Source organism: Dasypus novemcinctus, chromosome 1, assembly GCF_030445035.2.
Source record: "Dasypus novemcinctus isolate mDasNov1 chromosome 1, mDasNov1.1.hap2, whole genome shotgun sequence".
NCBI classification, from domain to species: Eukaryota; Metazoa; Chordata; class Mammalia; order Cingulata; family Dasypodidae; genus Dasypus; species Dasypus novemcinctus.
Window position 1 is genome coordinate 169,287,177 of NC_080673.1, and position 14,304 is coordinate 169,301,480.

The window sequence follows — 14,304 nt, forward strand, 5'->3', positions numbered from 1 at the left end:
GATGGCAAGGTGAGTTGACACAACAAGATGATGTAGTGAGATGACGCAACCAAGAGACACAGAGAAGAAGCACAATGAGAGACTTGACAAACAGGGAGCAGAGGTGGCTCAACTGATTAAGCACCTCCCTCCCGCATGGGAGGCCCAGATTTGGTTCCAGTGCCTGCTAAAGAAGATTAGCAGACAGAGTGCAAAAACAACAAGGGCAGCAGAACAAATAAATAAAAATTAAATCTTAAAAACCCCACAAGAAATGGCCTCTTCCTTAAGGACCTATAATCTACTGGGAAAGCAGGCGAGTTTGGCTAAGATGTTTTTGAACTATCTAATTTTTGAAGCCATGATGAGGGTTAGACCAGGTTTTTGACAATGGGAACAGAAAGGAAACAGCTGAAAGGAAGAATGAATGGTAGTTGTGGGTATATATACTCTCAAGCCCTGTATTTATTAGGTCCCGCACCACCTATTTTTGCTACAGACTATCTTTATTTTTCATAATTCATTCCCCTTGTTCTTATTTTCCATTCTCTTCTTTGCAGCTGAGGGTATTTAATGAACACTGACAAATCAAATAACATATCATTTAAACACTGCGTCTCCTTTCTGAAGCCATGTGTGTTCTCTGCTCTGAGTGGGCTTGACTTTCCACTCAGTTGTTTCCATCTGTGAGATGAGTGTGTGTGTTAATCCAAGTCCAGTGCATTTTCATTACATACTTTATTTTAGTAGAGGAAAAGAAGATATTCATAAAATATCTTATTTTAATATGAAATTAGACTAAAATATTTATGGTCCACTTAAAATAGAAATCCATATTCCAGCAATTTAATTCAGTTTTACAAAGATTTAGATAACTTGCTTACTGTGTGCCAGATACTTGGATGACCTAACCATTGGAATATGCTGAATAAGACATAGTTGCAGTTGGAGAATTTTTAGACCTTAGAACCAAAATTTACCCACCCAGATGATGCATCCTTATCTCCACTGTACTAGTCTGTCGCACAATAATTTCTGGGTTGGGTTATCTTCCTGCTTCCACCATTCCTCCCCAGTCCCATTCCAATCTCCTCACAGCACCTGACTGCATCTCTTTAACATAATTCAAATTATATGTCTCCGCTTCCTTTCTTACTCGGTAAAATTGGTCTCTATGGTCCCATATGATCTGACCTGCTGGCATCTCCTACAATATTCACCTTGCTCACTTCACTTCACACACAACTGGTTTCTTTACTTTTCCTAGAATATTCTAAATACACTTCCACCCCAGGCCCTTTTACTCATTCCTTCTGCCTGGAATCCTCACCCCCCACACCTGCATGACTTGCTCCCTGGGATTCTGCAGGTCTCTGCTGAAACTACATCTTATCACTGAGTCCTACTCTTGCCACCGGCATTCCCTAACCTGCTTTATTTTTCTTAAAAGCACTTATCACCACTGGGATACTGCTCTGTTTATTGTCTGCCTCCCCATCAAGATGGGTAACTCAACAAGAAGAGGATCTGTTTCATTCACTCCTGTAACACCAGCACTCAGAATGTTGACTGGCACATGGTCGATATTCAACCAATACATCTTGAACGAAGTGGATGAATGCACAGGAATTTGGGGGAGCACAGAGGAAGGTACATGGAATATCCTGAGAAGAGATGGTTGGGGCATCAGAGAAGGCTTCCTAGAGAAGTAACTTTTGGGCTGGGTCTTCAATCATTTGTTCATGCAGGCATTCATTCATCTGACAAATTCTTACTGCCTGTTCTGATGTGCCAGGCACTATTCTAAGTACTGTGAATGTAACTATCATGAAGGCAAACAAGTCCCTGCTCTTCTGGAACATACAGTCTAGTTAGAAGGACAATAAGCAAGTCATTACATGAATAAACATGAAAGGCATCTGATAATGATACCTGCTATACAAGGAGCTAAAATAGGGTGATATGATGGAGAGCATCTAGGTGGTTATTTTTAGATTGGATCCTTCAGGAACTATCTGTGGGGCAGTGATGCTTCAGGGGAGACCTGAAGGAAAACAAGAAACCAGGCACGTGAAGATGAGCGGATGAGCAGTGCTGGCAGAGAGAACAGCCAAGGCAAACACCCTAAGTAACAGGTTTAGAATGTTCCAGGAACCAAAAGAAGGCTATGGAGCTGCAGGACAGTCTGCAAGGGCAAGGGCACTATTCGAGATTAGACGGGAAAATGGTTCAGAGTAAGTAGGTGCTAGGAGAGAGGCCGGAAAGAATCAGATTAAAAAGATTTTCATGTGGAGCGAGCAGCATAAAGAAAGGTAAGGGGGCAGGGAATAGACTGGTTTGAGTGACCCTAGGAAATTCATTTCTGCTGGTTTCAATGTGCAGCCTAAAATGGAGCCAGAATATTGTGTGGGTAAACTCTATTTTTCATTAGCTTCTAGAAGTAATATTTTGTTGTCATCGAGAAAAGAGAACCTCTTTCTAGATTATATATTCAGGGAACTCTATAATCAACCCAAAAGACAATACTAGAAAGTATATTCTTCAAAGATTCAGGTATCACATATTTGAGATCTTGTTAAGCTTAAGCTGGGAAGCAAATGCAACCTCGCATATTTTAGTTTATTCTAACCACAACCTCAGATGTATAAACTGTTACCATACTCATTTTAGAAATTCAGCTGAAGGGCCAGCAGATCAAGTTATTCCCAGTGGAGAACGGGGACTCCATCCTACATCTTCTGTGCCAACTGTTGACCAGCATCTCATCGACTGATTCAGTGCTCCTGCCTGGAACCATGCATGTCATCATTTATTCTATGACTAGTGCCTTCTTACTGTTTTGCTTTGGCCTTATCTGTCTTACGCTGGGCCTACCTATAATTAGAAAATATACATTTTCTTTTTTTTCCGCTCAGCTAATCTTAATCTATACCATGTTGCATGGGGGCTGTTTTTTGTTTTGTTTTTGTTTGTTTGATTTTAGCTCAAAGACTTCCCCCCTTGACTGACAAAAAAGGTGACAACCAAACAAACTCAAAGATGGGATGAGTATACTTGGACACATTTCTTCCCCTAGAGTAACTGATACCCTGAAGAGTATCTAAAATCTTTGGGAATCTTGACAGATCAGAAGTTTTGTAACAATCAAGACACTGTTATCAGTAGCACCAGATTCCTTGGGGAATGTAGTACTGAATTCATGACAAGGCATTTAATTTAGTTTCACAATTTACCAAGTAAATGGTGACTTAGGAGTAACATTCAAATTTGTGTCATAGCGGCCTGCCACTAACTGACATTATGCGTTGAGATTGCAGCCATTTCAGATTGTTATTTTATGTATCATATTAGAAGGCATCATGAGGTGTACCAAGATAAAATATTTATCCAAGAAGAAAGGAAGGGTGAAATTTTCTTTCACTAACAATGGTGCATTCTGCACTCTTATGCAAGAAGCCTCTACTGCATATTCATCTCTTGAAAATATAAATATGTACTTGAGATAGCACTGAAAAATTAAGTTATACATTGTAAATGAGGTTGGAAAAACTGACTTTGTTTAAAGTTATCTGTTGCAGGAGCCACTTACTTTCTAATTTTTGGAAGTTCAAAATAAGCCCAAAGTTTTCAAGCATTTGCTTTCCAATTTGGTGGCAAAAATCAATGATGTATAAAAACGCCAGGGTATTCATGAATTTTAGCAATGACATGCATAGCTACCATCATTGAAAAAAGTCTGATTTAAATTTTTTTTTGTAAATAGTAAAGGCCCAAAATGCTCAGGAAAAAAAGGATATTCTACAATGTAAATAAAAACTGAAAGGTAAAACAGAAGGCAAGAATGCCCAGGCTGCTTAAAGAAATACTTTTTTTAAAAGGTTGCTCTCAATTTTTAGATGTAAAACATTTCCACAGAACAGATCCTAAGGCAGGAGTTCTGTAAACTTCACCTTTTTTGGTAATAGTGGAGACTGCCCAAAAAGCAAGCAAACATAATTTCAAGGAAAAGATCAGCTAATCCCAGGCAGGGTCAAAAAAGCAGAGCATGAAAGTACAAACAACAAAAAAAGTACATGTTTTATTGCTACTTTCCAATGTTTGGTTTCACCCATGCTTTGATTAAAGAAATGAATTTTCAGAGCTTAAAACTTACCTTTTATAACACTCGAGCTGTGACAAAAACAAATAGTAATTATCAATATTTACCTGACATGATTAAAAATGAAATTAGTGTCAGAGTTACCTGAAATTCCAATCCATAGTTTTCTCTGCAGAATTCTCTCAGTTTAGGATACACATTTTCTCTCAGTGCCTGTCTTTCTGCTCCCGTGTCTGTGGTAGAAAAGCAAACACACAGAAAATGTAAGCAGGTCCATATGGATGTTTCCAGGGAATATGAGCAGTATGGGGAAAAGTGAAACCTTCAACTTTATGTATTAACTTTAATGTAATCAGGTGCAGTGCTGAATTGCCAATGGTGGAATATGAAGTTGCTGGAGGGACTTGGTCCAGTTCCACAGGGATACATCCAACAGGATGGTACCAGAAGCCCTTGGGATGAATGGGAGCCCACAGGTGAGTATGGAGTGCCTGCAGAGCTGAGAAATCTCAGCTGATTTTTTATGTTCACTGAGGCCCTCACATCAAGCTCTTAAACAGCCTTGACCACAATGTCTTTAGCAGAAGTAGAAGGAAAAACTGTAGAGCATTCAGGTGTGTTGGTACCATGATGTACGAATAGTTTTGACTCATACACTCTCATTGATTAATTTAGTTACTGATTACCCAAAAAAAAAAAAAATCACAAAGTTATTTTCTGTAAGTTTTAGAAAATAACATGACTTCAAGAAAAATAAAGCAAGGCATTCACATGAACAACACAATAATTAGGAGGGACAAATTGTGGATGCAAATAACACAAACAATAAATGAGTGGATTCCACATTAGTCAGTGGTTTAAAAGAGAAATGTCTACCACCCAGGGTTTTTGGGCTTACTGTTTAAATCAAGGAGGAGAATTATTTTATATGTGCCACGCCACATAAAAGTTCTGAAATAAAATATTATCTAGTCATTAAAAAAATACAAGAAGAAATGGAACCTGAAGTCAGAAGAATCACAGAATATGTATGTATGTATTTAATTCTGATGATATTTCATCAAAAGGGATTCTAAAGCCCCCTGTACTAAATGACACTCGTGTCAGTGAAGACACTATACAGATTCCTCTAGCAAAGAGGATCTGTTCCTTGCCCAAATGACTTCAGGGAGAGATGAGAAACATAGTTTTTAAAAATTAGGTTAACATATTATCTAATGAAAAGTACCTTTTGTTAAATGTAACACAATCTCGGTAATAACTATGAAATAGTTGCATACCACATTTATAACTGAGAAACGAATTTAAAAGAATTTCCTTATTTTTCTCTAGCACATCTGTCCATGCAAATTCTACCATATGCTTTGTTGACCTACTCTACTTTCCTACTGTTCTCAAGCCTATTCTAGGAAGCAAACAACCAATCTCAAGAGTTGTAAATGTAGCTGTAGTTTGGATGAGCGACAGGAACCCATGTTTACACAGAAACCAAAGATTCGGAGAATATAAGTTCTTTTAGTTACTCCGTGATCTCAACAAGTAGTGTCTTTTCTAACCTTGGATCCAATATGGTCCTAAGTCAAAAGGAAAAATTGGGGGACCAAGCCGAGGAGTGGTATATTTAAGCAGGGCCTGTGTTGTATTACAGTGCTGGTGAAGGCAGGATGTCAGCTAAGCTTTCACATAATTATATAATCTTGGGTTCAGACACTCATCTCCTCTCACCCCATTTTAAGGACTGAAGACATTAATGTCACAATAACCACATTTAGTCCATCTCTATGAAAGGCTATTGTGGAGTTGAAACCCAAATAACAAAAAAGTTAAACTTCTAAAATAAACAAATATTTCCAGATGTAGAGTTGGGAATATCATAAACAAGGGTTATAGCTAAGAAAGTCTAAAAAATAGCATCAAAATAATATGTTAAAATTACGAAATGATATAAGAAACGGAAATGTCTTGTTTCTTAAAAAATGCTAATGTAACTCTTATTATTAGAAACTGAGACCTGATTGTGCAATAGTAAGGAAGACAAGCTAGAAACACAGTATCTAATTCCTAAGATTTACTGAATACTTACTATACCATCTAGTAGAATGCTAATATTCCTATATGCAATCTTAATCATTTCTGACAACAACCCTGTGAGGTAGGTAAAATTACCTTCTGGTTTTTTTAGAAGAGGAAACTGAAACATCGAGGGGTTAAGAAACTTGCCTGAGTTCATACAGTCCTTAAGTTGCAGTCCTAGATTTCAATCCAGGCAGCCAAACACCATAGATGCTCTAATCATGAAAACATGCAACTGTGAACAAACTGAGCCTTTAAAAATGAAAAAATAAAAAACAAAAAAATAAAAAGAGCAATGAAATAACGGATGGTTATGGAATGTTGATGTGCTAAAATCTGAGTTAGTCCTTATGGATTCCTTTCTTTCTTTAATACACTCTTCAACATCATTAAGTTCTCTCACACTACCTCTAAATAAAAGCTGACTAAATCTACTGCTCTCACTTTTGCTTCTGATTGCAAGCCAAGTTCATCTCTCATCTGGAGTATTATATCCCTGCTTCCCACACTAGTCCCCTGTAATCCATTCTCTACAATACAGAAAAGAGGAAGCTTTTCAGATAAAGACCAGATCATGGTACTCCCTTGTTTGAAACCCTCTAATAACTCTTCATGGAACTTGGAATAGAAGTCACGCTCCTTCCCTCGAATGTTTTCTCTTTCCCTAAACTCATCTCTTACCATTTTCCCACTCCACATCACTCCAGCATTCATTTGGCTCCTGGAATACAAAGAGTGTGTTCCCACTCATGATACTTTGCTCCAGCTGTGACTCCTGCAGGGAATTCTTTTTCCTGTAATTCTCTCATGGCTGGCTCTTTTTTGTCATTCAAGTGTCAGCTTTTAATGCCACCTGTTCAGAGGCCTGCTCTGAGTACCCCATCTACAGATGCCACTGAGTCACCCTCTATTGCATCATCTCACCTTAAACCCTTACACAGTACTTACCCCTACTGTCACTGCTCATTTGTTTTCTGTCTCCCTCCTCCACTTGAGTGTAAGCATAAAGGGAGTGGGAACCTTCTTTTGCCTCATTCACTCCTGCATCCTCAGTGCTTAGAATGGTGCTCATTTAATGAATGAGTGCACGAAGACACCTACACATGAACCAATGGCAAACATGGGCTGACAGCAATTGCTGCTCTGCAATTACCTCCAGAAACAGAATGACTTCCTACATTACAATTTGTCAATGAAAAGACATAGAATCAAGACTATGCAATGTTCTGGGAAATAAATGGGGAGAAAGTTGATATCATGAGATAAGTGAATGAACTAAAATAATGAATGATTTCCTTTCTGGCTTCTGTGTTTCTAGCAGAATATTTTCACATTTTGACCAAGTTATTTTGAACTTCTCTAAAAATACAAAGGAAGCATATATACATATCTGACTGGCATTCTATGCTATTACTCATACTACACAGAATGACTCAGATTTTCCTATATTTGTATTAATATATGACAATTGACTCCGGAAATGGAAAATTAACTTAGATGTAATGGATTAATTATGATGGATGAGAGATAAACTGGCTTAATTAAATAAAACAACCTGATTCATACCAACAGCAAATCTGGATGGTTGGCAATTTAAAAACATTAAAATGTCATAGACAGGAAAAGTTTACTCATAGCTTATAACAAATTAAAATGGACCTCTCAAAAAAGTGCAGATCAAAGACTAGGTATGTCATAATTTATTCTTTGTACATAATCATACCATCCATTTATATTTCTCCAGCTCCTTATCCTTTGAAAAGATGCATTAACTCTTTGGCAGCACAAACCATTAGTTTTTGTTTTTTAAATGATTTGTTGGTGATTTCAGAGTTAATGAAGATCTCAGTACAGTGTCTGAGTTATCCACAGGAAGTATATTAGTGGTGGAAGAATTATTAATCAATACCATTGTCCTTGAAGCATCTTGATTGTAATTGAAAAAAGGTTTTGAATAATTTCATGTTTTTTATTAGAAACAAAATAAAGCTCTAATGAACATTGGGTTGGAACCTTGTATAGTTTACCCCACCCCTACCTAAGGCCATGGGTATTTGATTGAATCACTTTTTTCATGCTTTTGGCAGCTCAGAAAATTAGTTTCTACCACATATTCTTTGCTAAAACTATCTTTCCAGCCTTAGGTTGGACATTTATTTTTTTGGATTGGGTTCTCCCTCTTTATCTAGCTGCCTGGGTGATGATTTATATAGACAGCCTATATGACATTGTTTGCTGTTGTTTGGTTTGATTTCTTGTTTGGTGGCTTTCTAAGATGCTGTCCCCACTCCATGGCCCTCTGATAATTGGTGACTCCCTGTCCTCTGTGACCAATCAGGCACCCTCATCCTTCTTTGTTTCAATGTCATTCCTGTCAATTTTATTTCATAAACATCTTTTGAACATAGCCACTCTCTATCTTCACACTCACCCTCTCTCAATCCCAGTGTCCAACAATCTCCTGTTTGATTGACCTGTTATCTGCCCCTCCTCACTGCAGTACTACACTCCATAGAGATGCCAGAGATCAGTCCAAGACAAAACAAAAGTGAAACTTAATTTGATCATTAAAAACTTTGGAGAGCATCTGGTGGCTCAGAGAATAAACACTAGAATGCTTGGCAGGTATAAATGTATCTCCCAGTGAACGTCTTCTATTGCTGCTCACTCTGTTTCCTCCAGAGAATGAGTTTCTTGAATGGGTGCCTCATCTTTGTACAAACTACTTTCCTTGCCTAGAGGTCCTTTCTATGGCCTCTCCTTTGCTTGAAAGACTCTGTGTCGAGTCCCAAATCAAGGTAGCATCTTTGTGAATGCTTGGTAGTCACAGACTATCAGCTCTCTTTCCAGGTCTCCCTACAGCACAGCGTTCTGCCCACCCCTGTATAACATCACTTATTAGGATGTATTGTAATGGATTATATTTATTATTTTGAGTTTATGCCCCCCCTAAAGCACTGAATTCTTGGAAGGCAGGGACTTCCCATACATCCATCTTTACCTCACAGAAATTGGAGCAGACCTCAGCACATAGTTGGGACTCAGGTTTGTTGAAGATATTTGTTGAATGGACAAATGGATGCTATGAAAACACTGACTGAAACAAACTAAGGAATTTCTTTCCATAAAGTCAACATAAATCAAAATCCAATATCATTTTCAAGTGATTGCATTACAGTCATGGGTAGAGTGACTCTAGGGTGATGTTACAAAGTATATGACAGAGCACAGCAGAAGGTAGAGCTTTGCACATCCTCTCCCAAAGAAGCAATACAAAACTGTAAAAATAACCAGCTCAATAATAATAAAGTAGCTACAACAATCATGTGTCTTGTATAGTATTCCTTAAAAAGACTTAAATATCCCACATAATTTTTTTCAAAGCTGAAGGTTAAACCAATAGTTAAAATACAAATTTCTACATATTTTTTCATATCATCAGTTTGTCAAAGTACTCTGGTTTCTATTTGGAATCCACTAACTGTATTATTTCCATACCACAATAAGTTTTAGAAAAAAAACCAGTAAATTAGAAAAGGTAATGTTGGAGTTCTGCTTCTGGTAAGATAGAGGACAAGACATCTGTATAAAAGATTTAAAAATCTATCTTTTTAAATGTGTTATATAGCTGGAATTAAACTAAGCAATGCACGGAGGTCAAAGCCACAATGAAAACAAGAATCCTAGAATGTAAGTAATCCCTGAGGCCAGCTTTTGCTTATTTTTCATTAAACCTGGTGGCCTCTAGCACCAGTTTAGTCATGTGTGTGTGCATGGTAGATAGGAAATGAAGCATAGGTTCCCATTCAAAGGAAGAAGTCTAATAGAAACTGTGGTTGGCGATGGGGTTGGTGTATACTCAGGAGCCTTGAATCTCTGGACTGTCCATGTGCCAGCTGGGCCCTGAGCCTCAGCAGAGTTATAACTCCTACACTCTGGTTCATCAGACTTACCCAGGTGAAGATGGTCAATCACCACACCAGCTAACCAAGAGTGCTTATAACTGCAAGCAGGAGAACCACATCCATCATCCACGTGAGACCTAAGCCCCCTCTCAATATAGAGGTGGAGTGGACATCACCATCCCAGAGTCCATAGGATGGAGGAATATAATATGGATTAGAGTGAACTTATTGATATTCTACTATAGAACTATTATGACTAGTAATGGAAGAAATTGTACATTCATGTGGAGAAAGTGGCCATAGTAGTTGCTGAGGGCAGGGAGAGGGAAGAAGAGATGTGATGTGGGGGCATTTTTGGAACTTGGAATTGTCCTGAATGATATTGCAGGGACAGATGCAGGACATTATATATCCTGCCATAACCCATTGGATAAACTGGGGGAGAGTATAAACTATAAGGTAAACTATAATCCATGTGCTCCAGTGCTCCAAAATATATTCACCAAATGAAATGAATGTGCCACAATGATGCAAGAGGTTGCTGATGTGGGAGGAGTGGGGTGAGGGGGTTGGGGGTATATGGGAACCTCTTATATTTTTTGAATGTAACTTTTTTTTGTGATCCATGTATCTTCAAAAAAATACAATTAAAAAATTGACGGGGGTAGGGGGGTGGGGAGTAGACTATATGAGAACCTTTTATGTTTTTTAATGTAACGTTTTGTGATCTATTAACTTTAAAAAAGATAATTAAAAACAAACAAACAACAACACACCCTGCAGGAAGCTATAACACCAAAGATCTACATTTTCAATGTGAGGGTAAATAAGAAATGAATATTCAACAGCAAGAAAACTTGCTTTGCCTTAAGTAGAAGAAAAAACAATCTCCTGGATGTTTGTACTCAGAAAAGTTGAGCCTTTTGCAGGTTTGCAATATTTGAAGAAGTAGTATTTACAATATTTGAAGAGATAAAGGTTGAAAACCCCACATTTGTTGAAAGACACCAGTCCTTAGACTGAAGAAGCCAAAGAATTTAGGCAGGGAAAATATGAGGAGTTTAATAAATATGTAGAAATCCCACGTCAGAATGAAATGGAAGAACAGCAAAAATAAGAGAAGCTCCTAAAACGAGTCAGAGAGAAGAGGGAGATTACCTACAATATAATGACAATTATATTTTCAGCTAACATCACACCACAACAATGGAATCCAAAAATGTTGAAACATTATCTTTAGTATACTGAGAGCATAGCAACTGTCAGCCTAAGACTAAATGACCAGCAAAATTATCTTTCAAGGAAAAGGGCAAAAGAGGACATTTTTAGAAACACAAACAGTGAGTTTAGCTCCCCCTTCCATTAGAAAGAAATTCTAACAGATGCATTTCAGGTAGAAGGAAAACTATCCCAAATGTAATGTCTGAGATGCAAGAGGTGTTAATGTGCAAAGAAAGTGGTAAATACATAGGCAACTCTAAATAAATATTAGCCACGTACAGCAATAATATCTAATTTATGGGTATAAAGGAAATAGAACTAAAATTAAAATACTAGCTAAAATTAGCATATCAATCAGCAGTTATGAGAATTAAAGACTTCTAAGTTCTTTATATTTTTAGGAAAATAATAATGTTATTAAGTATCTTTATTTGTTCAGCCTATTTGTTAAAATTTCTATAGTAGCCACTAAACGAGATAGTAATATTACAACAAAGTGTGCTATTGATGAAAATTAATACTTCTTCATACTTTTCTATAACAAAATAAGATTCTTTTCCTTTTCAAAAACAGTTCATATCCATTATGAAATGCTTCATAATAAATGGAGTTTTGTAAAATAGGCAATTTCTGTGTTTTCATTTTCTTTGTAATTTTGTTAAGAACAAAATCCCTTCAAATTAGGATAATTCATTTCTTATTCTTCTCTTCCCTTCATATGAAAGTCTATTTAAATAACTTCCAGGGAGGACTATATGTGGCATTTCTGATCTATTCTCATTCAAACAACTGGTTATTTGAATTTCACACTCAACTAATATGATTTTCCTCACATATAGTTCTAAGTGCTTGCCACATTAAAAGTTACTGCTCGTTAAATCACTGCTTTCAAAACAAAAGACAAACAAGACACAACTCTGCCTTCCTCATTTGCAATATATTGGGACCAGATAGTAGTCAGTTAAACAATGGGATTCTCAATAAATGCATAGTAAGGTCTAGAATAGAGGCATGAGAAAATGCTACTGAAATACAGAGAAAGGAGGAATTAATTTTATTTGGTGATCAAGGAGAGTTTTCTAGATAAGGTAACAGTTTAGTTGGGACTTGAAATACAAACAAAATTTTACCTGGTAGAAAGGAGAGGAATAAGTATATTCTAGAAGAGGTAGTAGCATGGGTAGAGTGAGAAAATACATGAGGTCCTTGAGGAAGAACAAACAGCATAGTTTGGTGTAGTCTCATGTATGGTGCAGTATAATGTATAAAGTATCAGTTGCAGGACTTTTCAGGTCCCTGTGTGTACTTGGAATTTGGGGGTTAACAGCAATTCTCTCTCTTAATCCAATGGAAAAGAAATAATACCTACAGAGTAACATGCAGGACAAAAGCCATAATCATACATTTCAGTTAGCTAGAGAAAAACTTCTTTCATACCTCGTCCAAAATGCAGCGGCTCCTTCATGACATTCTCTACGTTTCCCTGCCTGACCTGTCAACTTCAGAGTGAGACTTTCATTGGCAGAGATACTTCCATGTATCCAGTGTTAAGGAATCAAAGGAAATATTGCCTGGTCCACAATGAAAAGGACTTTGTATTTAGATAGTCAAAACTAAGATAGCAGTAGAAGACAGAATTTGATTCAATATGAAACAGACTGAAGCACATGATAGACACAAGACTGGTCTTGAGACCAGAACTAGGGACGGTTTTAGGGAAGCTATGGTTTGAAGGATGGATAAAATTCAGATAAGAATGAGGAAGAAAAGAGAATTTTCTCAATAGAGAAAAAAATATGGAACTTATTATAAACAGGAGCTTATTATAAATATGGAACAAAACCTCTTAATGGTATAGGGAAATAAAATTAGATGATGGTAGTGGGACTAAATTACAGAGGGTATGGAAAATGAGGAGTAAGGATTTGATGGAGCAGTCAGGGCGGTAACATGGCATATTAGTCAGCCAAAGGAGTGCTGATGCAAAATATCAGAAATCTGCTGGACATTATAAAGGGTATTTATTTGGCATAGGAGCTTACAGATAGATACCTGGCCATAAACCATAAGTTACTTCCCTTACCAAAGTCTATTTGGAGTAAGATGGCTGCCAATGTCTGCGAGGGTTCAGGCTTCCTGGGTTCCTGTGTTTCTGGGCTTGCTTTACTCTGGCTTCAAGGTTCCTTCCTTCCTGGGGCTGGCTTCTCTTTACTGTGTGCTGACTTCCCAGGGCTCCAGTTTAAGTCTTCAGGATCAAACTCTAACATCAGAAATCTCCAACTCTGTTCTTTGCCATGCCTTTTTTCTGTGAGTCTCCACCCACCAAGGGTGGAGACTGGGTGGGGACTCCACGCCCTAATGATAACTCAATCATGCCCAGGTGCAGATCAGATTACAAACATAATCCAATATTTCTGTTTGGAATTCATCAATTATATCAAACTGCTATACATGGTAAATGTGATCTTATGGAAAGGTAAAAAGAGAAACATTTTATATGGCAGATAGCACAAAGAAGAAATTGGAATAAGAGAGAAATGCCTGGAAATAGCTTCAGTAATCCATATATGAGATGAAGAGAGCATGTACCTTTATTAAAGCAGAAGAGTGCAAATGAGACACATTTAAGGGAAATTTAGTGACAAATATAGGAGAAAAGAGATGGCATAACATGGTTATTAAAGATCTAGAAACCTTTATAAATCTCATAGAATTCCCATATTATCTACCTCATATATATTAAATCCATGAAAAAGTGTTCTACAGCTAGTAACTGTTCAGTAAAAGTTGACTGTTGCATCTGCAACTCATCATCATCATTATTATATCAGATTAAAATTGTCCACTCTATAAAGTAAATATTTCACCCTTGTAGTTAATAGGTATCTTATGTTGAGATACTCTGAGATCATATAAATATCATGCTGCTTCTCTTTCACCTATGCGTTTTAGCATCCATTGATGATCCTTGCTTGTATCAATTATTATGGCTGCTAAATAGTGGATTTCTAGTTCCATGATCTTTTA

General features: G+C 37.2%; 1 protein-coding gene across 3 annotated transcripts in view; it reads right to left on the reverse strand.

Annotated features, from left to right (window-relative positions):
* Positions 1-14,304, reverse strand: part of NWD2 (NACHT and WD repeat domain containing 2) — a 233,294-nt gene that overhangs the window by 131,409 nt on the left and 87,581 nt on the right. For all 3 annotated transcript variants that reach the window (XM_058299876.2, XM_071217107.1, XM_071217109.1), the window contains exon 2: positions 4,223-4,311. In XM_058299876.2, coding sequence (XP_058155859.1) covers positions 4,223-4,311 — 89 coding nt within the window. The remainder of the gene's footprint in view (positions 1-4,222; positions 4,312-14,304) is intronic.